Below are 24,373 nucleotides of genomic sequence, written 5' to 3'. Positions count from 1 at the left end.
TTGCTCTCACATGACTACCACACTCACAACACTTCTAACATCAGATGTATGCATGCATGGATGTGGTAGGGAGTGTTCTTCCACCAAGCATTCACTGAAACCCCATCTATGTGTTCTACAATTTAGCTTAATTCTGACACTCCCTGAAAATGGTGTCACAAGTTAAAGGTTCAGTCCCACATGACTATTCCCTCCCTATTTCAGATGCCAGTTATGAGTAAAGTTGTCACCTGTGTTCCTGACTGATTGGCTATAATCAGAGATTCCCATAACCCCCTCTTTGGGTTCTATTAATTTGCTGGTGCAGCTCAAAGAACTCAGGAAAACAGTTGCATTTACCATTATTAAAGGATACAGATGAACAGCCAGATGAAGAGGTACGTAAGGCAAGGCCTCAGAGGGTCCCCAGCCTGGGAGTTTCAGTCCCTGTGGAGTGGGAGTGCGTCACCCCTCCAGCACATGGATGTGTTTACTAACCTGGAAGCTCCCTGAGCCCCATACTTGGGATTTTTATGGAAGCTTCTTCACATAGGCATGATCAGTCATTAACTCCATTTCCAGGCCCTCTCCCCTCTCTGGATTAATTGGAGGTAGAGTTAAAAATTCCAAGTTTCTAATCATGGCTTCACCTTCTGGTGACCAGTCCCCATCTAGGAGCCCATCCAAAGTCCCATCATTAGATCAAAAGATGCTCCAAGTGTTCTTCTCACTTAGGAATTTGCAAGGGTTTTAGGAGCTCTGTGCCAGAAACTGGGGGCAGAGACATGTGTATATATTTTCTGTTATCTCACAAAGGGCAACTCACATGAACATAAAAACTTGCAGTCAAGATGGCATTTTGTATGTGACTACAAGTCTTCAATGAACTAGAGCATAAAGTATGAATAAGAAGATGAAGTTGAAGTGGTGAGTGGAGTTTCCATTATCGTCACTACATAATGAATGATTAGTATACATCATATTTGACTAAGTACTTTACTAAAAGGTAGGTATTATTGTCCCTCATTTTTCAGCAGAGGAACATGAACTTGAGGTTAAGTACCTTGTACAAAGTCATACAACCAGTAATATCTAGAAGGACCAAGACTCAACCTGGTTTTTAAAAAAATATTTAATGAATGCTATGCTTCTGGAAATTGTCTCCCAAATACACTATTTGTTACCAATTACTTGTTTCTACTTTCAAGAAATCTCAAACTTGGAAAGAAAGGATGGTATAGATGAAAAGTTGATGCAAAGAAGCAAATTTATATAATGTGCTTAGCACAATTTTTGTACGTCGTAAGAGCTCAATGAAGGACTTTTGTTGTTGTCTTCTCACTGCTTCTTTCTTTTTTTCCCTTCCTTTATTAGAATGTAATCTCCTGGAGAGAAGGACTTTTATCTGCATTTTCCCCCGTGGCATCTGATACTTAGAACAGCAATCAATGAAAGTTTGTTGAAAAAATGGATTAAGACATTTTAAACACTAGAGAAATCCCCAAATTTGAGAATACAGAAATATTAAATAGACTGTTATTTTCTCCCAAGTCACATTTCTCCCAAGAATCCATGTTTCTGTGTATTTTCTGACACCTTAAGTATCCAAGTTCTCAACTTTTACTTGTGTTTTAACTTTCTTTTAAAGAGGACATTTACATCATTTGAAGAACTCACTGAAACTTTGCATAAGTCTCAAGCTTTTGTTTTTAATAATGATTTGCATTTCCCACACCCTCTGACTACAAAGTTCTTCTCTTAGATATCCACATTGATTCTTCCCTCTTATCTTCAGGTCTTTTTGTAGAAATTACCTAATTCCTAATTAAAATGAATAAATTCCTCCAGGCCATTAAGGAAAACAATTGTTCAAAGGAAAGGGGATAAGAATGGGTCTGTGGGAAGACATAGTGGGATCCCAGAGATAGCCTGGTAGAAAAAAAAGAATGGAGAGCTGGGGTATTTTCCACATGAGAACACAGGACACCAGTAGTCCACTCTATGGGGTCACTGCTTGTCAGAGATTGAGAAGAGCCAAAAGCAGCTGACAGAGGCAAAGGCAAGAACAAAACTTGGAAGATTGGCTTGGAAATACCATAGTTTGGGAATGCCTAGAAACAATGGGTCACGCTCTCAGAAGCTAGATGAGCAACCTGGAAATGCAAATAAGGGTCAAGGCAAAGCAATAATAATACCGGGGCGCCTGGATGGCTCAGTCAGTGAAGCGTCTGACTTCAGCTCAGGTCATGATCTCGCCGTATGTGAGTTTGAGCCCCATGTCCAGCTCTGTGCTGACAGCTTGGAGCCTGCTTCAGATTATGTGCCTCTCTCACTCTGCCCCTCCCCCGCTCATGCGCGCACGCATTCTCTCTCTCTCTCTCTCTCTCTCTCTCTCTTAAAATAAACATTTAAAAGAATAACAATAAGCCATACAGCAAGAAGCACAGAGATAGCAGAGTGTTTGTTGAGGTACTTTAATTTTTTTTTAGTTTGCTGTCATTCTTTTATCTTTATCCACATAATATTTTCCACAGGAATACTGAACAACCTATAATACTGGGAACACAAACAGCTTGTGTTCTTCTATCCACATGGACAGTTTTCTCCCATTGTCTCCCTGCTAAATTCTTAGCCACTCTTCAAAATCTCCACTTAGACATTCCATGCTCTTTGTTGCCTTCCACGTCCCCTGTTACACTTGCAAAGACACTTTTAGTTGTAAGTGACAGAAAAGCAAGTTTGAGCAAAAAAGAGAAATTTGGAGTTCATATTAAAGAAATGCCAAGGATAGAGATGATTTGAGAATGGCTAGAATTAGGAACAGAAGTGATTCATTAGGGCTCTTTTTCATTTGCTTTTCTCCATAAGGCAGAACTGATGGTAAACAGCCATCCTGATTGTATCCTGTCAGCTTATCTCCCATAGTAGAAAAAGAATCTTCCCCGCCCCCATATCTCTGCCAGAAACATCTGAAGCAATATTCTGATTGCCCTGGCTTGGATCATGTACGCATGATTTGCCCTGAGCTCTGGCCCCCTAATTGGTAGTCTTTCTAGGATTAGAATAGGGAAGGATAATTCCCCAGTGAAAATGTAGGATGCTGTTAACAAAAGGAATATCAAAGTGATGCTGGGCATTTAAAAACAAATGTCAATGAACAGTTGACAAACCATGGTTGCTAAGTTAAAATTATTGTGGACAGTTCCTCTTAACTGGAATTCCATTGGCCTTCAATGGATTGATACCCTGAAGATGTATGTGAATCTCTCCAGGGAGGGGTCCGTGCCTTAATGATATACAAAGGATTCCAGGGTTGGAAGGTAACAGTACTTGGAAAGGAAAAGCTTTCTCCCCATCCTCACCCACTACTAATTAATTAACCCTGACTTAAGAGAGTGCAAATGCAAAGCCATCTGAGACCATGTGACAGAGTAGACAAGGAGTTAACTTTAATTTGATTCCTACTTAGTTCTCATCACACTCTGCTTATCCCAGTTTAATCACTTGTTAAGTGTGGATCATGAAAACTATTTGCAGATTAAAATATTTTTTAGCACAGTCCTTGGCCCGTGCTGAGTTTCCAGTACTTTCCTGCAGTAATGTAACAGGGAGTAAGCCCCAGAGACTACTCAGAAGTTATTCCTCCTGCCTGCCATGCCATTCCAGTTGTAGTAGGTCATGCTGTTTAGCAATGAGGGATCCAGGTCTGCTTTGGTATCCTAGACCGGTCACTGCCCCCTCCCTGTTACAGCATTTTCTGTCAGTTGAGAGGCCAGAGAATGTTTGGGAGCCATCAGCTTCTTTTCATTATGCTTGTGCTTGCAAGCTAGTTCTGAAGCCATCTTCTGCCTTTGTTTCTCAAGCCAGCTGGGAGAATTTCCTACAGAGGCCTGTGTTGGAACCCTTGTAATTTCTAGGTGACCATCTCTGCCCCTTGAGCACATTAAAGAGGGGGCCATCCCCCAAAGTTGCATTCACAGGAGAAAACCTCTCACTTTTTCCAGTGTGAAAGAAAGAAATCAACATTATTAGCACCTACAATTAAATCAGATGCTGAAGCTTTGCTTTCATAACTACTCAGGATAATTTGTTATTGGGCAAAAATAGAACAGAATAAAATCATTTAACAGTGATAAAGAATACAGAGTATTCTGCATCTATTCTTCTGTTTCAAAAACATGATTTGGGGTCTTGATTAAAGCAACAGAAGTGTGCAGTTTACATGTTAGTGGTTGAAATTGATGTCTTTCTTGGAACTGTCATGTGTATACTTTGCAAAACACTTAGTTTGTCATATTTTTAACGTGGCTGCACAATTGTATTTGCAAAGAGTGTTTTCAATATGAATTTGGTATTTTGACTTTTTTTATTATTATTAAAGGCATTAATTCACTGAGTCATTCAATAAACCTTTGTATAGCACCTATTTTATTTTAGGCACTAGGACATATTTAAAATTTATCTGAATTATTAAACAAATAGAAATTCCTCTGTAAACAGGGTTAAATTTGGTTTGAATGTTTTTTAAAAAGTCTCTCTTCACTTCTAAGTAACTAATGGAAGAAAATGCAGAACATTTTTAAATCTATTATTACCTTTGTCAACATACTTGGTGTTTTTTTTAATTTTTTTAATCTTTTATTTTTGAGAGGGAGTGAGAGAGATAGACAGACAGACAGAGAGAGACAGAGTGCAAGCAGGGGAGGAACAGAAAGAGAGGGAGACACAGAATCTGAAGCAGCAGAGCTGTCAGCATAGATCCTGGTGCAGGGCTTGAACTCATGAACTGTGAGTTCATGACCTGAGCTGAAGTCAGATGATTAACTGACAGAGCCACGCAGATATCCCACAACATATTTAAGTCATGGATGTTATGTTAGTGGAATGTTCGTGTACAATGTTTGAATTTTTAAAAATTCAGAATAAAATTCCATTATGTATTGGTGGTAATATAATATTCTTGTATTCAGGAGACAAGATGTTAAGAATGTAAGATAAAAATGATATACCCAGGGACTATTTTATATGTGTTCCTTTGATGTAATTCATTTCTATGTTAACTAACATCAGAGAAATGTCTCTGTAGGTTTCCACACACTCTAAATCTTTACCTTTTGTTATTTCTGAATGAATTAGGTTTACACTCTTTGTTTATCCCTATCCATTCATTATTTAAATCAACACATTTTTATTGAATAAAATAAACCTTGCACATAATAATATGATGTGTTACTTCATATGAAAATGTTGTTTTCAATAAGGTATTCCTTTGAAAATTATTTTCCCTTGAGATATTAGGACTTCTGCTTGCTAAATAAATAAGCAAAGTGATTAAATTAAGAAATCGAAAGTAGATTTTAATCAATGAAATACACACAAAAATAAACAGGGACATCGTAACAAGTAATTAATGGCAAAGCACGTTTTCTCTGAGGGAATGATATTTCAGTGGAATTTTGAAATCTGGGATTGTGTCAACTGTGGTCTGAGTTGGGGAAGAATGTTTCAGGCATGAAGATTAAGTTCCTAAATTCTGGGTGAAAAAGAGCCCAGTGTATCTGAGAGACAGAAATGAGGCCATTGTGACTGAAGGGATTATATACGATATTATTGGCTTTGTTAAGAAGTTTCAGTTGGGAAAACGTTGAGGTTCTTTAGAAAGCAAGGAGGGACACAATGTAACTTAAGTTTAAAAGATGCATCTGGCCCTTTTGTGGATGATTGTAGATAGGCAAGAATGGGAACAAGGGAACTAATTGTTTGGTGATTGTACTTCTCCAAGAAGAGCATTTACAGAGTTGTTCTTCATTATTTGTGATATGCCCTTACAAAAAGATATGTTGTGTGCTCAAATGCTGCAGGTCATACACAAGATACCCGATCTCACAAGCACATCATTGCATCTGGGCATTGAAGCAGTGGCAGTGATCATGGCAAAAAACCCAACCTCTTGATGTTTTATATGTTTACTTGCTAATTACTGATCTGTGTGACATATTATTGGTCTCATAATTTAAACATAAATTGTATGTGATTGACTATTTATTGTGCATTAAATACTATGGGCATTGATTTCCCCAAGAAGCACTAATTCCATATCTGAGTTGATAATATAATAAAATTTGCCATGACATAAGTAAGTTATGGTAACAACATAAAATACCTTAAAAATATATATAAATAGCAACTTTATTTTAAAACATCATTTAAAATGCTAGAATGCTATTTTTTTCCTGTTTATTACTATGATTACTTAAACCAGAACTGAGAATCTTTCGTAGTTTAAAATATATGTCTGAATATTAAGCTGAAAATTTTCAAGAATTTTACCTTCTGAGAATTATTTTGCAAACTAACTATATTTGAACTAGCAGTGCTAAGATAATCACCATTAAAATACTGATAATGAGACCAATTTAATTCTAAGTATTCATGATGGTGCCACAAAATTATGTCCAGTTTATATATTTGTTTATTTTAAAATTACAGATGTGCTACCTCTTAGGGTAAAAGAATGTGCTCATATCTAGCCTTCAGCCTGCATGTTTTCATTTATCTTTCTTTTATACTTTGAAAATTCAGTATGAATTTTATCACATTTCACAGATTAATTTTAAGAGTACTTTTTGAATGAATAACACACAGATCATGGCATTGATTTAGACACATTTCCAACTAGATAGATACATTTGCAACTAGAAAATATTTTCTCCAATAAATTTCATATTCCTGTAAGTACAATAAATATTCAAAATGCTAATTTAAATCTTAAAAATATTTTTAAGTAATAATATGAGTAAAATCTAATGTTTATTTTCTGATTATTTGTTTATATTCATTAGCTCTAAACCACATTTGGGTAAATTCAGTTTTTCTATACTTTATACTATATTTTAGATTTTTAAGGCATGGTGCTTTTATTTTGCAGATTGTTGCCTTGCGTGAACAAAATGTTCATATACAAAGAAAAATGGCATCAAGTGAGGGGTCCACAGAATCAGAACACCTTGAAGGGATGGAACCTGGTCAGAAAGTCCATGAAAAGGTATGACACATATGACATGGCCCTATATGGAAATGTTCACTTGCTATATATCTTTTGACAGAAACATGAAATCCATGTGATAAACATTCTTTATTATTTTTTGATTTGTTGGTCATAAGTCCATGATTTTTCTTTTCACGTATTGCTTTTAATTTGATTTGCTTGAAAATAATATATGTGTGTGTATGCATAGATATGCATAGATTTGAATTTCTCATTACTTGCTGTTAACTTGATCCTCTGAAATATAATTAAATTATGCATCAAATTGAACATATATAATTAAATAAATATATTTGTATAGTTAGATATATCAATAATATACATCTAAGACTTTTTAAAGTACAATAACAATAATTTTGATTTACAAGTGGTATTATGTATAGTTGGTGACTAATCTGTGGCTTATCACAGCAAAAATTTTTTGGTAATCTCCTATTTGATTTAGTATTTTCTGTGTATTTAAGAAGGTCCTAACAGTACTCCTGTTAAAGAAAAGTTATATAAAAGAATCTGAAGTCTTGGGACTTTTACTGTTGTTTAGAAGGGAATGATTTTCCTTTTGGTAGGGCTTAGACCCAGGCTAAGAAAACCTAGCAGTCTTTTGGACCTTTTGTGGGCTCAGCCATCTTTTCCAGCACAAAAGGAAGAAGGTCAGTTGCTGGTAGGTAGGGATCAGATAAGATTATATAGGCATTTGCATATCCAATGACAGTAGACAGTCTGCTAAATATTTGCCTTTACAAGTTATATCTTCAGTGGTTAAGCTCTTTAATCATCAAGACTACATGAATTAAGTAGCTAAATTGGTGTCATTGTGAATGTTGAGGGGTTTTAAAACAGAGATTAAGAAGCAAGTGACTGGACCACAAAACAATAGCACCAGACTTCTTACCAGAAAAGAAATTGAACACTTGCTTCCTTACCAGTTGAAACAAATGGAGGGGCTTCTTATGTCTCCTCCTTCAAGTGTAAAAGCAAAGGAAGCCAAGTAATCCAGACTAATTTCCTGAGACTGCCATCAATTCTGGTGGCTGAGAAGCAAATAGCTCTTAATTTAAGGCTTCACTATTTTAGCCTTTATCCATGTATTTTATAGAAATCTCAAGTTGAGATTTTAAAAATAAACTAAAACCTGAAAGCTAGATTTCATGAGCTGTATTTCAAATTTGAATAAAATTATTTCTCTTCCCTTCAGATAAATGAGCTGACATTAATTCAGTAAACAAACCACTGAGCTCTTCAGAATAAAATGTTTGCACACAAAACTCAGTTTGGGAAACTAATGTAATTTTCTATTATTGTCTCATTTTAATTATGTCATCAGTTATACAGTACTATACCTTTTCCCAGAGAATTCTAAAGTATACTTGTTTGGGTATAAAAATGGACTTTGTGGTCATGCAGTCTTTTCATAGAAATCTACAAAATATTGTGTTTTTAACAGTGTTGTATTTATACTAATCCAGACTATAATTAAAGAAATATGTCTTTGACAGGCATAAAGAACCTGAGATTTTGTCTATTCTCTAACAAACCATTTGATATAAAAACATTCTTCTAGTACTTTTGGGGGAGGGGCGAGTACTCACACATATTTTTTTCAAGTGTTGTTTTTTAAACATACAACCCCTGGGGCGCCTGGGTGGCGCAGTCGGTTAAGCGTCCGACTTCAGCCAGGTCACGATCTCGCGGTCCGGGAGTTCGAGCCCCGCGTCAGGCTCTGGGCTGATGGCTCAGAGCCTGGAGCCTGTTTCCCATTCTGTGTCTCCCTCTCTCTCTGCCCCTCCCCCGTTCATGCTCTGTCTCTCTCTGTCCCAAAAATAAATAAACGTTGGAAAAAAAAAAAAAATTTAAAAAAAATAAAAAAATAAATAAATAAACATGCAACCCCTAAATATCCAGACATAATAGAATGCAAGACAATTTGTGTCAGATTAACTTTCAGAAACTGATTACAAGATTAGGATGAGGACCTATGTATAATAGATGTTTGAAAGTTTATTTATGTATTTTGAGAGAGACAGAAAAAGTGTGAGCTGGGGAGGGACAAAGAGAGAGAGAATCCCAAGCAGGCTCCTCCCAAGCCCGACATGGGTTTGAACCCATGAAACCGCAAGATCATGACTTGAGCTGAAATCAAGGATTGGATGCTCAACCAACTGTATAATAGAGCCACCAAGGAACCCCTGTATAATAGATGTTTGTCTCTCTTGGACTCCACAGATAACGTGCATACATGGAGGATTCTGAGTAGTTGGTGATGTAAATAAAGTACTTGTCTCTAACTTGCCTTCCAGTTCTTGGAGAAGGCATTTCAGCCACTATAGAAGGGAAATTCTGTGCCATTGCTAACTTACTCACTCTTCCTTATGGATGTAACTAAAGATTTTTAAACATTGTAATTATTAGTATTCTTTTTTTTCAATTTCCCATAATTGCAGGAAGAGTGATTTCCAAATGCTTTGAAATGATGATATACTAGTATTGTTTAAAGTATCATGCCCCTATCCTCTTCCAATGTAAACCTAAAATATATATCATGCATATATATATATATATATATATATATATATGTGTGTGTGTGTGTGTGTGTGTCTAATTTAAAAATAAGTAACTTGTTTCAATTCATATTTCTCCTGAGATGATACAAGAATTTTGAGGTTTTTTCTTTTTTATTGAAATATGATTGATATACAATATTATATTAATTTCAGGTGTATAACACAGTAATTTGATATTTATATACCTTACAAAATGATCACCATGATAAATCTAGTGACATCTGTCTCCACACAAAGTTTTTACAATATTATTAACTACATTCCCTATGTTGTACATAACATCCCCATGTCTTGTTTATTTTACAACTGGAAGACTGACTGTATGTCTTAATTTTCTTCATCTATTTCATCTATTTCCCAACCCCTTCACCCCTGGCAACCATCAGTTTTACATTTATTCATTCATTCATTCATTCATTCATTTATTCATTCATTTATATCACATTTCTTTGCCCACCATTTTTTCCCAGTTTTATTGAGATATAACGGACATATAACATTGTGTAAGTTTAAGGTATACAAGATGATGATTTAGCATATGTATATATTGTGAAATAATTACCACAATAAGGTTAATTAACATATACATTACCTCACATAGTTACCTTGTGTGTGTGTATGTGTGTGTGCGTGTGTGTGCTAAGAGCATTTTAGAATTACTCTCAGCAACTTTGACGTGTTTAATACAATATTGCTGATAATAGTCACCATGCTTTGTTAGATTCCCCACAATATTCTAACTGCTGACATTTATAGGTAAAATATTAAATGATATCCTAATCATTACAGTTATCATCCTTATATAAATACTCCTAACTTCAATAAACATTATAAAGCATCTTTCCTTTATTATCCTCTATAACGTGATTATTTAAAGCTTATCAATAGCATTGAATAACACGTGTTATAAGATTGTAATTTAAATCCTACCACTTAATTTTTTGTTGGGAATTGTTTAAAAAAGTATATTCAAACAAAAAAAATATTATTTTGGGTAGTATCTATGCGATTATCAGTATAGCATGACTGTAGTATTAGTGTATAAATTACAAAATGGTTGTTGGGGAGAAATACACAAAACTATCGTTAGATACTACGGAGCTGTCAGAAAGTGACTTGTAAATCCTAGTCACAAGGATTACCCCTTGTTTAGGGTAGTAAATTAGCCAACAGATGTTTTATGTCAGTGGTTTGAGAACTCTGTTGACAAAATAGTTGATAAAAATAGTCTCATAAAAGCACAGTCTATAACAGGCCTTATTACTCACAGAAAAGCTGTGTAATTATTGTCAACATTTTAAAAACAAAAAATTAAAAGAAAGAAATAAGCTTAACTGGAATTAGTTTAAATGTCTCTGTGGGACATAAATTTAATCAGTTCTAGAAGAACATACTCACAGGGTAATAAAAATGTTCAGAATACTAAGTTTTACCTCATTAATAATAAGTTCAGAACTGGGCTCAGTAACTTTACTCCTGTTGCTTTCTAGAAGGGAATGAATTTGTGAAATTTTTGCAGTAAACACACTGCTCTTGTAAAGGAGTTAACAATGCTCCTGACATATATATTCTGAAATTCCAATTATTTTTTGCAGCTGCAAAATTTGCTAAGTGATATGGATAACCAGACTGTTAGACACTGGTAGAGGTTCAGAAGACATAGTCTCCGGTACTAAATTTGCTGCAAAACTAGAGAGAAAAATAAGCATGCCCAAATTACTGTTGCAAAACATGATAAATGAGTAGTGTCAAAAATGATCTTAGAGTTTGAAGGAAAATAAATTAATTGTGATGGGAGGTGGTAGAGAGGCAGCATGGAGTAGTGATTTGTTTGATGTCAGTACACCTGGATTCAAATTCCATCTCTGCCAATTACTAGCTGTGTGACCTTACACTTTTACCTCCCTGAGCATCACTTACCAGTAAATAGTCATACCCAGCTTACAGCTTTGTTGTAAAGAGTAGAGACACTGACTATGAATAACAAAACTCTTGGCACATTGATTACAAGCAATAAGTGGTGTGGTTATATTATTTGTTAATCCTGTGTTTTCATTCATTTTTCAATAAATATTTAGTGGCAACTTTATTGATAGTGCTAGGATATAGGTCCTGGTCTAGGTGGTTGGACCATGGTAACGAACAAGGCAGATAAAGGCACAGGCAATAAACAAGTTGTATGTCAGAGGGACTGATGTGCTGAAGGGGCAGGTACAAAGTGGGTGGGGAGATGTTAAATAGACATGGCACTGAAGGATTTTTTTTTAGAAGGTGAGGTTTGAACTGAAACCTGAAAGAGGACAGGGATTCAACCATATGGAGAACTCTATGCCATTAGAGTTTTTGAGGCAAAGGAAATCCTAAGGGCAAATGCACCAAGGGTGGGAAAGAGCTTCTTTGGCACATTCTTGGGAAGGAAGGATGACAGGGTGACTGAAGCCTAGGGGTCAGGGGAGAGAGCAGCAGGAAACAGGACTGAGCAGTGAACAGGGCCAGATCATGTAAGTTCTCCTAGGCTGTGGCAAGGAGCCCAAGTTTATTCTCAGAGCAATGGGACGATATAGAAGTGTTTTAACTTAGAAGCATCTTGATTAGATACCTTTTTAAAAAATCGTTTGCACTACAATTTTATATCCATTTGTCATTTTCTCACACATCAGACTTCTGAAGTAGATAGAGATGTTCCTTTTCTTAATTTTACCGATAATGAAATTGAGGCTTACTTAGAAAGATTAAATGACTTATTTGTCCAGAGGAGGGCCACAACCCTGGTCTTCTCACCTCCAGACAATATTATGCCTTCACATTTCTTCTCATATGCCAGCATGATTTCTTTAAGTGTTACTGTTGATTTTCAAAAAAAATCATTCTAACCCAAACTTTTTTCTGATCTTTTCTTCCTTTATTATTACACATACTCATTTGTTTTTTAGAGTTGATTATTTTATTCTATTCAAGAGTGTGTTTTAAAAGAATTCTTTTTTCATCATTCCCTCAACTTCTCCCAGTTATTTTTTTACTCTGAACAGATCCTTCCTCCGAGGCAATGGCATTCACAAGTTTTGATCACTCCAAGTGTGGCTCTTAAACTGAGGCAAGAGGGGGCCGTGATTTAGTGGGCCTTGCTGTGGCCCTCTGTGCCCCTCTACAGGATGAGAAGTTTACGGGGCCAGGGGAAATTGCACACCTGTAAGCCACACCACCACCCCTTCTTGACCACATGCCTGGTACTTGATAGCCAGGACTTTCTGACCAAAGGGACCTTAGCCTGCCTCCAGGGCCTTTATTGACTTCTTCCCAGAAGCAATGTCTATAGTCGGCTTGCATTCTCATGCACTCGTTCCTAGACTGAAGGAGTGGCCAAGGAAGCCTGTTTGCTGGGGTTACACAAAATTTGAAAGTGTTGGCTAAGGGATCCATTCAGGCAAAACCAGATCAGTGTTCTGGAAGGAGATGAAACCAGGAAGAGAAGGGGAGCAGGCTGTAGTTCAGGGATCATATCTGGCTAAGTCTTGGTGTAGGACTTCCAGGACACTGAGAATTATTGTTTAGAATCTGGTCCAACAGTCATTGTGAAAGGTATATTTTCATGAAACATAATAGGTCATATTTTTACTTAACAGTTTGCTAACTTGATTTATAATTGTTAAATATTTAGATTTATGGTATATGGACCGCGCTTTGTTGTTTTGCCCTGGGCCCCACAAATAATAGGGACCTACCTGTCTACTACACGCTGTAAGAAATACAATTTAATTTCAACCTTTTACTCTGTAATATATGTATTACATCTGTTTGCCTGTATGTGTAAAACTGAAAGTAAAGTCTCACCAAACAATAGTTACATTTTTCGATGGGCCATACATCTTGTTACTTCTTATTCATCAGTGACTGAAACTTTAGTTCTTCACAGAGGTTAGAGTAAGGAGGTGGCTGATTTATCAGTGACCATCCAACACCTGAGGCATATCTGGACGTGTGAGACCCTTTCCAGGCTGGTGGCTATCTGCTACCCTCTGAAGCTTCTTCCTTCCCTTGTCATCCTCACTTTGAACCTAGGTACTCTGGATGATCCAAGCTGCATCTTCCCTTTTCAAAACTGTTGCTCTGTTATTCTCTCTTGAAATCTGACATTACTTCCTGACTGTTTTTAAATTAAAATAAAATGTAACATAGCAATTTAAGCAACAGTGATATGTAAATGTAAAAGCTGTGTAAATGCAAACTCAGAAATGGGTTTTTGTTTGCATTTTTTTTCAGTTCTTTAGTTCCTGCCAGATAGGCAGGAAAATTTAAGCCAAAAAATTTACAGATCAAAATGAAGAACCAGTGGCAAGAATAATCCTCAGATCAGATCTAGTAACTGCATGTGTAATACTTGCATTGTAGAACTTTGGTCATGAAGGACACTGAGCTAATGTGTTATAAAAATTGAGATACGGCACGTGCTTTACCAAAATTAAGGGTTTTGTGGATTTCTAGCAATGCATGCTATGTTTTAGACTGAACTACCAATGACAAAAATATAGGCATTTAGGAAAAGTTCATAAAGCTATATTAGCAGCATGATCCTTAATGATGACAGAAGGATTTTATTTCATCATGCTATTGTGTTCTATTATGCACAATAATTGGATTTATTTGCATCTGAATAGCCCTAACAGAATATTTTCTTCTGTGCATGAATCCCATATATTGTGATCTAATTCCTCATAGTAACATGATAATAATGTGTACACGTCTCTTTCATTCTTCAACTGAGTTTTCAAGCAGTAAAACCAAACAAAAGGATGGGATGTATGGATTTGCCATCTTGGAGTTGGCACACCTCTCAGGAAAGAAAAGGTCTGTAGATACCTGTGGCTGAGTGGCTTAGAGGTCTGTGGCTAGGAAAGGGCCCAGCAGAGGCAAGTGTGGGATGTTCCATGGTTCATTCATATGTACATGAAGTTATCCCATATCAATTTTATAGGAGCCGAATTGGAGAGAAAGCTTATGACCACAAGTTAGGCATCTTCTTTATGCAGTGGCAAGAATAAGAAAAATGTTCTAATGTTGTGTGGGAACTCATTAAGCTCAAAATAAATCTCTTTCTGATTTCAGTGACTGGGTTTTTGTGCTTTAACTACACCCTTACTAAATGGGAAGAGAAAGGGGAATTGACTTGTTTATCTCTATAAGCAGATTCAGTATCCGTTATATTATCTGTCTAGATCTGAGGACAGAAGAATAAACACACCTTTGCTAAAGTCAGAGATCTTAAGATTTTAAAAGGCTGATTCACAGACCTTGACAGAAAGTGTGTTCATTTATCTCTATTTTATTGATATAATTTAAATTTTATGCCATGAATTTGCTCCCTTAAAGTGATATAGAGAAGAACAAGTGTTTTTCCTTCCCTGTGTATTGTCTTCTCTGATCTGCCAAGCCAATCCAGGAAAATGTTTAAGTCTATTATTCAGACACTCTGCAATTGATTCTACTTTTATTTTTCATTTTTGTGGAGTTTACCCATCTTAAAATTCTCATAAAGCACTAGTTTGCCAGGAATTTGATGGGTGTTTTACAGAACCCACTCCCCTAAAAAGAGATTTCCTAGGACAAGAATATTAGGACATACTGTGCTGTATATTTTTGAATTGATGTCTTTACTCTAGTACTCATTAGAATTTTTTTTATTTTTTTAATATTGTCAAGTTCCAAGGGGAACAGTATTCAGTTTTTCCGAAATTTGTATGACCAGAAATCCCCTTTATCTGCAGGAAAATTACACATGCCAGGATGAGTGTTCTGAAGAATATTTCTTAATGCTGGCTCTGGCCTTTTAATTTTTTTTAATGTTTATTATTGAGAGACAGGGAGAGACAGAGCATGAGCAGGGGAGGGGCAGAAAGAGGGGGAGACACGGAATCTGAAGCAGGCTCCAGGCTCTGAGCTGTCAGCACAGAGCCCCAACGTGGGACTTGAACACATGGACTGTGAGATCATGACCTGAGCTGAAGTAGGATGCTTAACTGACTGAGCCACCTAGGCACCCCTCTGGCCTTTTAAAGATAGGCAAACTATTCTTCAAACCTGTCTGGAAATATTATTAGCAAAGGCTACACCCCAAGTATGAACAGGATAAATAACTTGTGTAAAGCTCTTCACAGCTTTCCAAAAGTGCTTTCATGCAGCTGTTTTATTGGATCCCTGTAATAACCCTGTGAGGTTTACAGAGCAGGAATTACTGGCTCAAAGTCCTATAGCTTATCAATAGGAGGAGTGGATGGAAATAGTATAACAAGCATGCACATATTAAAAATGAACAAGAGTGAAGAAAGGCAACATGTCAACTACCTGATTTCATGGATTTCCAAATATAAGAGTATTTACTTTGAGCAAGAGTGTTTACTTAAATTTGCCCACGTGTCTAAGAGGATGAAAGAGCTTATTAGACGAGCATGAATCTTTAAAAAATTCAAAAATAAACCTTAGACAAAGAAAACTTTGTTACCTCCTATGTTGGTGTCTTCAGCAATCACCTAGTCAATTATACTTCTCTGGCAATTCTTACTGGTCTCTCTCTCTTTTGTCATTTTTCTTCTTTATTCCATTCCTAGAACAAAGAAACTTCTTGCAACTCAAAAAAAAAAAAATTCTTTCTTTACCTTAATTCTACAATGAGCTATTTCTCTATTTTTGGCTCCCTTTTGCCACAAAGCTGTTCAACAGGGTTGTCGGCTCACTTTCCCCGATTGCTTTCTTTGCATTTTTTATAAATCTGTTCCAATAGAGTCTTTGCCCCACCATTCCACAGAAACGTCTCCTGTTACCATCACCTCTAATTTTATATTGGTAAATACAAAGGCCAATTCTCAACCTTTGTTGTAGTTGATGTCATAGTAGATCACTCCTCCTTGATTCCTTTTTTTTTTTTTTTTTTTTTTAACTTGCATTACAGGAAACCACACTATTTTTGTTTTTCTCTTACTTCACCAGTGGCTCCGTCACAGTCTCCTATCTTGTTGGACCATATTCTTCTTTCGGACTTCTTGATGTGATCCAGGGCTCAGTCCTCCATTTCTTCTCTCAATCATTGCCAGTCAGTCTTAACTAGTATCCATATGCTAATAGTTTACAAATCTTTACCTCTAGTTCAGACTCTACAACCAAACATTTATCCAACGGCCTATTCAACGTTGCCACTTGTTCATCTAAAAGATATTGCACACTTAAAATGTCAAAAACCCACCTCTTGTATCCCCCCACCCAAACAAATTGCATCTTTTCCATCTCAAATCACGGAAACTTTGCCTTTCCAGTTGCTCAAGTTGAAAAATATTGAGTCACCCTCAAGTCCTCCCTATGTCTCACACCGCACATCAAACTGTAAAGAACTAGATTTGCCCTGCCTTCAGATTATACCTAGAATCTGTCCACTTCTCATCATCTCTATTAATCTCTCCACTCTGAACCACTTCCAATCATCTGTCACCTGAATTATTGTAATTATTTCCTGCCCCGTCTCTCTGCTTCTCCAGTGCAGCCTTCACAGTCTTATTTTCAACATCTCAGTCTGCTCAAAAGTCTGAGCAAATGCTCTGTACAAATGCTTCCCATTTATACGAGGCTTTAAATGATTTGCCTTTTTTTTTTTTTTCCTCTTTGGTCTCCTGACTTTGACCTCTGTCTCCACTCCAGCTGCACTGGCCTCCTGTTGACTTGCTCTTTCTTCTGTCTAGAATGACCTTCTTCAAGATATCTACATGGCTGTTTCTGTCACCTTCATCAAGCCTTTGTTCAAATGCCATAACATATTCTAAATGGCATGTAATTTATTTATTTATGTTGTCTGTAATCTATTGTCTGTTACTCCAGCTAAAGAATAAGCTTCATGAATGTTGGGATCTTTGTTATATTCATTATGAGGCTCAGGTGTCTAGAACAGCTCCTGGCACATGGTAAGCTCTTAATAAGTATATGTTCAGTACATAAATAAATGAGTACCATGCTATTTTAACTATTGTTAGTTTTTAAATCTTAATTCTTAGAGCTTAATTATAATATCTACTTTTCAGATCCCATTTAAAACCCCTGGGGAGATTATTTTGGAATTACTTAAGTTAATATATTAATTTGGGGAGAATAATCACCTCTATGATGTGCTGTCTTGCCATCTGTAACGAGGCTTCTGTCTCCATTTTTTTATGAATTATTTTATGTTCTTCAATAAAATTGTTAATCTGTCAAATAGAGGTCTTAAAGATTGTTATTTGTTTCTAGACATCTATAGTTTTGTTGCTATTTTGATTATTTTCATATTTTTTCTAATAAATTAATGCTGGCATAAAAAGTTCTATTGATTTTTCAATATTGATATGACATCCATCAAACTTGCTAACGTATTGGGGCACCTGGGTGGCTCAGTCTGTTAAGCATCTGACTTCAGCTCAGGTCATGATCTCGCAGTTTGTGGTTCGAGCCCCATGTTGGGCTCTGTGCTGACGACTCAGAACCTACAGCCTGTTTCAGATTCTGTGTCTCCCCCTCTCTCTGCCCCTCCCACATTCATGCTCCGTCTCTCTCTCTCTCTCTCTCTCTCTCTCTCTCTCTCTCTCTCTCAAAAATGAATAAAAGTTAAATTTTTTTTAAAAAGCTGTCTGACATTGATTTCAAGAGTATGTTGTGAAAAAAAAAAAAAAAAAAAAAAAAAAAAAAGAGTATGTTGTGGTCTTAGACTTTTCTAAGAGTTTAAGAAATTTAGAAGTATTTTATTCTTTTTTCTCTTCCCTCCCAATTTTTATTTCTTTATTTCTAATATATTGCCCAAGACTTCAATGTTCAATACAATGTTTAAGACTTCAGTACACCAAAGAGTAGCATGGGTCAGAATGGTATACTTGATTTTATAAAGTCATGTTTTATGCAACTTTATAATGTTCTAGACTGTAATGATAACATTAATTATGATGCTTTCCATAGTAACCATTTTTCAGATTTGGAATTGCTCTTCTATTACAAGTTTTCTAAGAATTATTATCAAGACTAAGACATCTCTTAGAGTGATGAATTTCATTGATAGGTATTCCAATGGTAAACTGTTTTTTGTTTTTTTTTTAACCTGGGGATTAAATGTTTGTTTTTTAACCATCTGCATGCTTCTCTAACAGAAATTAAATTTTAAATTAAAAAAGTTTTTAATGTAAAAACATAGAAATTTTAAATTTAAAAACTTAAAATAAAAGTGTTTGATTCACATTTATTATTCTTATGTCCATTATTAGTTCTTTACATATATAGCAGTTATGATCTGATTGGGCTACAAATAAGTTGAGCCCTCTTTTGACTATTTAACTTAAATACAAGAGGACTCACGTGACCCAATGAACAGTAAACCTGGTAGCTCTCTCTTGGGACCATTCTTGCTCTGCCTGAATTATCTAAGAACCTCTAAAACTTAATCAGGTCAAAAGAAGCATTTTTTTTTTTTAACATTTTGTAAAAAGAGAACTAGAAAATGTGATAAGGTAACAAGTGAGCAACAATTTTTTTTTAATTGCCATTGCCTCTTTTGAGTTTTCAAATTATCACTTTTAAAAATAGGTGGCTCCTCAAAGTCAAATGTCATCCATGTACCATTGCAATAGCCCACTGACATACAGGCTAAGTGAAATCCTTCCATACCAGTCACTGGCCTGGTGAGAAGTTCCGCCAGGAGTAGTGACATCCCGTGGCAGAGTGGTTCTTCAGTGAGGATTCCCCCTTCTTCAAGTTATACCACCTTGAGGGCTTAGTTTCACAGTTAGGCTACCAAACTCATCAAGATGACTGAGTCAGGAATGTCCTCCAGAGCCAGCTACCCACTGAGCTGGAACCATAACTGATGTTGGATATTGGACTCAGCTCCCAGTGCCTACTCCCACTTCCTACATTCTTTTCACTAGCTCTTGGAAACTATAATGATTCAGTCAATTGTCTTAGTTTGTAGGATAATTTGGAATAACTCTGAACTTCAAAACTGAAAGGAAAGAAGTCTTGTTTTTCCTTTCTCCCCTGAGGTTTCCTAGTAATTATGCAAATTACCCTCCTGCTATCCTCTCTTATATCAAGAAACACTGGAAGAGACAGTTTGTCAAGGTTTCATTAAATATTCTTCTAGGGCAGGGGTGCCTACTAGCCTTATATTTACATATCTAAAAGGAGTGCTGAGTGATTCTTCCTAGAAGAAAAAAGATTTTCTCCAATGTTACTTCTTTATTCTATAGCTAAACAAAGAAGGAATTCAAGATTTTCAGTTATAAGCAAAAATGAAAAACAAAAACCAAAAATTCTCCGCTATACATATACCTCCTTATATCTTCTTTTTTTAGAACATTTAAGAATTTTATAGATGAATGTTTTTCCACATTAATCATTCGGTATGTTTATTTCATGTGGTAATATGGGAAATAACTACTCTTTACATTTCTGAGTATTATTAATATCAATCATGGGACTATTGAATAGAAATTCTTCATGTTTCATCTAGATTCAAGACACTACAGAATGAAGTATATTTCTATCAAGCTACATTTACCAGATACAGTGAATAAATTATATTCTACTTTAAACATTATGAAAATATTAGAACTTCAAAGTAACAGATATTCCTCAGATTAAAATATCCTTGCTTTTAAATTTGGTGGAAATTAAGAATGACTTAAACGTCTGAGAAAATAATAAATATATTTTATAGTTATTAATGAAATGATTGACCACATTAAAGAACTGACAAGTGAAAGTCCATCAGCTAGATATTCTAACTAAATAAAATTTCTAGGAATTTATGGTATCATAATAACTTTGTAATTCTCAATGTGGAATAATAAAATCATTAATGGGGAAGTAACTATAAGAAATCATCTGATCTAGAAATTTTCCAAGTAGGGCAATTTTCAGTCAACTCTATATAGAGGTTTATTTCTTTCCATCTTTCAAAAATAAGAGATAGTCACATCTTTCCATTTGAACCATTAAATATATTTTAAAACAATTTGTTGATACTACAATAAAGAACACTAATTTCTCAGATCTGTTATTACATCTTTTATTACATTCATTTCACCAGTCATTGTATTATTTTATTACTTTAAATTCTTTCCCTCTTTATGCCAATTTTTTAGGTTTGATGACTAAATTGGATACAGTAATTAGTAAAGTACCTGGATAATATGGATCTATGGTTCTTAACACAACTAAACATTACAATTACTTAGGGAGATTTAAAAACAATTATATACCCAGACTCCACTATTGGATATGGTTTAGAGTGGGATCATTTTTTTAATTGAAGTATAATTAACATACAGTGTTATATTAGCTTCAAATGTATATAATGACTGAACAATTTTCTACATTACTCAGTGTTCATCCAGTTAGGTGTACTTTTGATCTCCTTTATCTATTTCACTCCTCCCTTCATCCACCTCCCCTCCTGCAACCACCAGTTTGTTCTCTGTATTTAAGAGTCTGATTGTTGTCTCTTTTTTTATTCTTTATTTGTTCATTTGTTTCTTAAATTCTACATATGAGTGAAATCATATGGTATTTGTCTTTCTCTGCCTGACTTATTTCACTTAGCATTATACCCTCTCGGTCCATCCATGCTGTTGGAAAATGGCAAGATGTCATTCTTTTTTATGTCTGAGTATTATACCATTATACATATGTGTGTGTGTGTATATGTATATATACACATATATATACATAAATATATATTTATGTATATACCACATCTTCTTTATCCATTCATCTATGGATGGACACTTGGACTGCTTCCATATTTTGGCTATTGTAAATAATGCTGCAATAAATACAGGGGTGCATATATCTTTTTGGATTAGTGTTTTTATTTTCTTTGGGTAAATACCCAGTAGTAGAATTAGTGAATTACATGGTAATTCTATTTTTAACTTTTTGATAAACCTCCATACTGTTTTCCACAGTAGCTGTACCAATTCATGCTCTCACCAGTAGTGTGTGAGGGTTCCTTCTCCACTTTCTCACCAACACTTGTTCTGTCTTGTGTTTTTCAGTTTAGCCATTCTGACACATGTAAGGTGATATCTCCTTGTGGTTTTGGGTTGCATTTCTCTGATGATTAGTGATGTTGAGCATCTTTTCATGTGTCTGTTGACCATCTGTGTGTCTTCTTTGGAAACATGTCTATTCAGATCCTCTGCCCATTTTTTTAATTGGATGGTTTGTATTTTTAATGTTGAGTTATATAAGTTCTTTAAATATTTTGGATATTAACCCCTTATCTGATATGTCATTTGCAAATATCTTCTCCCATTCAGTAGGTTGCCTTTTTGTTTTATTTATGGTTTCCTTCGCTGTGCAAACGCCTTTTAGTTTGATGTAGTCCCAATACTTTAATTTTGCTTTTGTTTCCCTTGTCTGAAGAGAGATATCTCATAAAGTATTTCTACAGCCAATATCAAAGAAATTCCTGCCTATGTTTTCTTCTAGGAGCCTTATGTGTATCACATTTAGAGTGGAATTCACTTTATATTTTTATTCAACCCTCCCAAAGTTTCTAATGTGTGGTCGTGGTTGAGAATAACTGATATGGAGTACAGATATTATGTCTGCTTTATTCTAGGTTCTAGATTTGTAAGGTTTATAAGTAGAGGGTTTACATATGATTAAACAGATTTAAAGAGTCAATGTGGAATTGGAAATAATAGCTGTGAATTCTGTGCTGGAGAATTTCAGAACAAAGACAAAATGTGTGTACATATAGGAGAAGATTTGAAATCTGAGTTCAGGTCTGATTTCTGGGAGCTAAAAAGCAGTATGGAAATTAACAGAAACAGTCTAGGCTGACACAAAATGCCCAGAATCATAGCTGTGAAGCATTTGGACTCCTCAATGCTTAAATACTTTTTGGTCTTACGAATTTTGTTAATTGTTTAGTTGCTTGATTTGGTTTACTCTTTTTTCCTATATTATGTTACACTCAGGTAGGAATCCTCATATTCTGAGCCCCCAACCTACTGTCTGGCATATGGTAAAGGCTAAACAGAGTTTTAGTGATTGAATGAATGGATGAATGAAATAACAAGTAGAGATTGAATAAATTCGTAAATCAAAGAGTAAAGAAACAAAAGTAAGCAGAGAGAGTGAGAAAGTGAGAGAATGAAATAAAGAAAGAATAAAAGAAGAGAGAGAGGAGAAAGGAAAAAAAATTCCTAGAAATATGACACTGGAATACCTATGCTCATGTTTGAACCTCATCACTTTTTAGTAGTGTGACCGTAAACAAAATACCTGTGTTCCTTGCTTCAGTTTCCTTTTCTGTATACAATAGTTCCTTATAGGGTTTAGGCACGTCATGCTCTGTAACAGTGCCTAACACATCGTCAGAACTTAACAAATATTAGTGAAGTAGAATAATTATTAGAAACCCATGCATAGAGCCAGACATCTTATGAATATGTCAGGGTAAGTAAGTACTCAGTAAATGATAGCTATTATTATTAGTTGTCATTATTCTAATGAAAGATACAATCCTATATACAAATCCTTGAGGATTTGGAGGCAAATCCAAATTTGCGGATTTAAAGTAAAATGAAGAGTATAATGGTCTCTTGGAATGAAAGGAAATATTTACTGGGACATCAGATTGGCTGAAGTCTTCCAAAGTCCCTCCTTGAGTCAATGCTTGGTCTAGGATTTACTCATAGAGTTCACAAAGAGACTTCACTAACAGCCCATGGAATCCCTGATTGATTCAGTCTTTTTTCTGTTATATACATTTTTTTCACCCCAACATTGCTGACTCACTTAGGAAATTTCCAATGAACTGGTTCTAGGTTTTTTTTCTCTATTATTTTTGTGCTTATGAATGCTTTTCCTCTAGATTTGTGTTATTTCATTATTTTTGGCTCTATATTTCAATAATACTATATTTTTCCTCTCACAGACTGAAATATATCTTATAAGACTTTGCCATTTTATAGATTCTCCCCAATCCTCCACAGAATTATTAGAAATAGATTGCTTATGGTAATGATTGCAAATCTTAGTGTATTTTTCTGACCAAACAATAATTTATTTCTAACCATAATATTCATAGAACTATTTTCAAAAATGGAATGGAAGGGCTTGGTGTGACCCCTTCAATGCTAAGTCTTAAGTGTATCTGTGTCTTTAATATCTGGATTTAACTGATAGTAAAATAAATTCCTACTTTCTACTCTTTGGCCCCACCTTTTTTATTTTCTCTAGAGAGATTAATAAACCATAAGAAATAAAATGCATAAGAGAAAGAGATTTACTTGAAATTCATTAGGAGAGAATCAAGGACTTATGTGTTAGGCATGAAAAACATTAGAAAAGAGGTGTCAAAATGTGCAAATCACATGTGGAAATATGTTCATAATAAGATTAAATTATCAGCTGCCATGGGGACTACAGTTAAGAGTACTATATTACATATTTGAAAGTTGCTAAGAGTAGGTCTTAACTGTTGTCACTACAGAAAAGAAATGGTAACTACATGAGATGATGGATGTGTGTTAGCTAACCTTATTGTGATCATTTCATGACATTTACATGTAATGATTATCATGTTGTACATCTTAAAGTTACAAAGTGTTACATATCAAGTATATCTCAATAAATCTGAGGAAAAGGTATCAGCTCTCAAAAATAATGGCTTCTTGGTGTAGGCAGAGGTCAAGCAAGTATTTTGTTCTGCACAGTCAGTGTCCATCCACCTCAGAGATCTTATAAAGGGGCACCTGGGTGGCTCAGTTGG

The 24,373-nt window shown here is 35.3% G+C and overlaps 1 protein-coding gene across 5 annotated transcripts in view; it reads left to right on the top strand.

Annotated features, from left to right (window-relative positions):
* The window catches only part of PPFIA2 (PTPRF interacting protein alpha 2), a 478,405-nt gene that overhangs the window by 322,937 nt on the left and 131,095 nt on the right, over nucleotides 1–24,373 (top strand). For all 5 annotated transcript variants that reach the window (XM_032594017.1, XM_032594014.1, XM_030323311.1 and 2 more), the window contains one exon: nucleotides 6,908–7,024. In XM_032594017.1, coding sequence (XP_032449908.1) covers nucleotides 6,908–7,024 — 117 coding nt within the window. The remainder of the gene's footprint in view (nucleotides 1–6,907; nucleotides 7,025–24,373) is intronic.

Source organism: Lynx canadensis, chromosome B4 (genome assembly GCF_007474595.2).
Source record: "Lynx canadensis isolate LIC74 chromosome B4, mLynCan4.pri.v2, whole genome shotgun sequence".
Classification (NCBI taxonomy): domain Eukaryota; kingdom Metazoa; phylum Chordata; class Mammalia; order Carnivora; family Felidae; genus Lynx; species Lynx canadensis.
The sequence above is the reverse complement of the archived record's forward strand: the minus strand, read 5'-3'. Positions and strand labels throughout refer to the sequence as shown.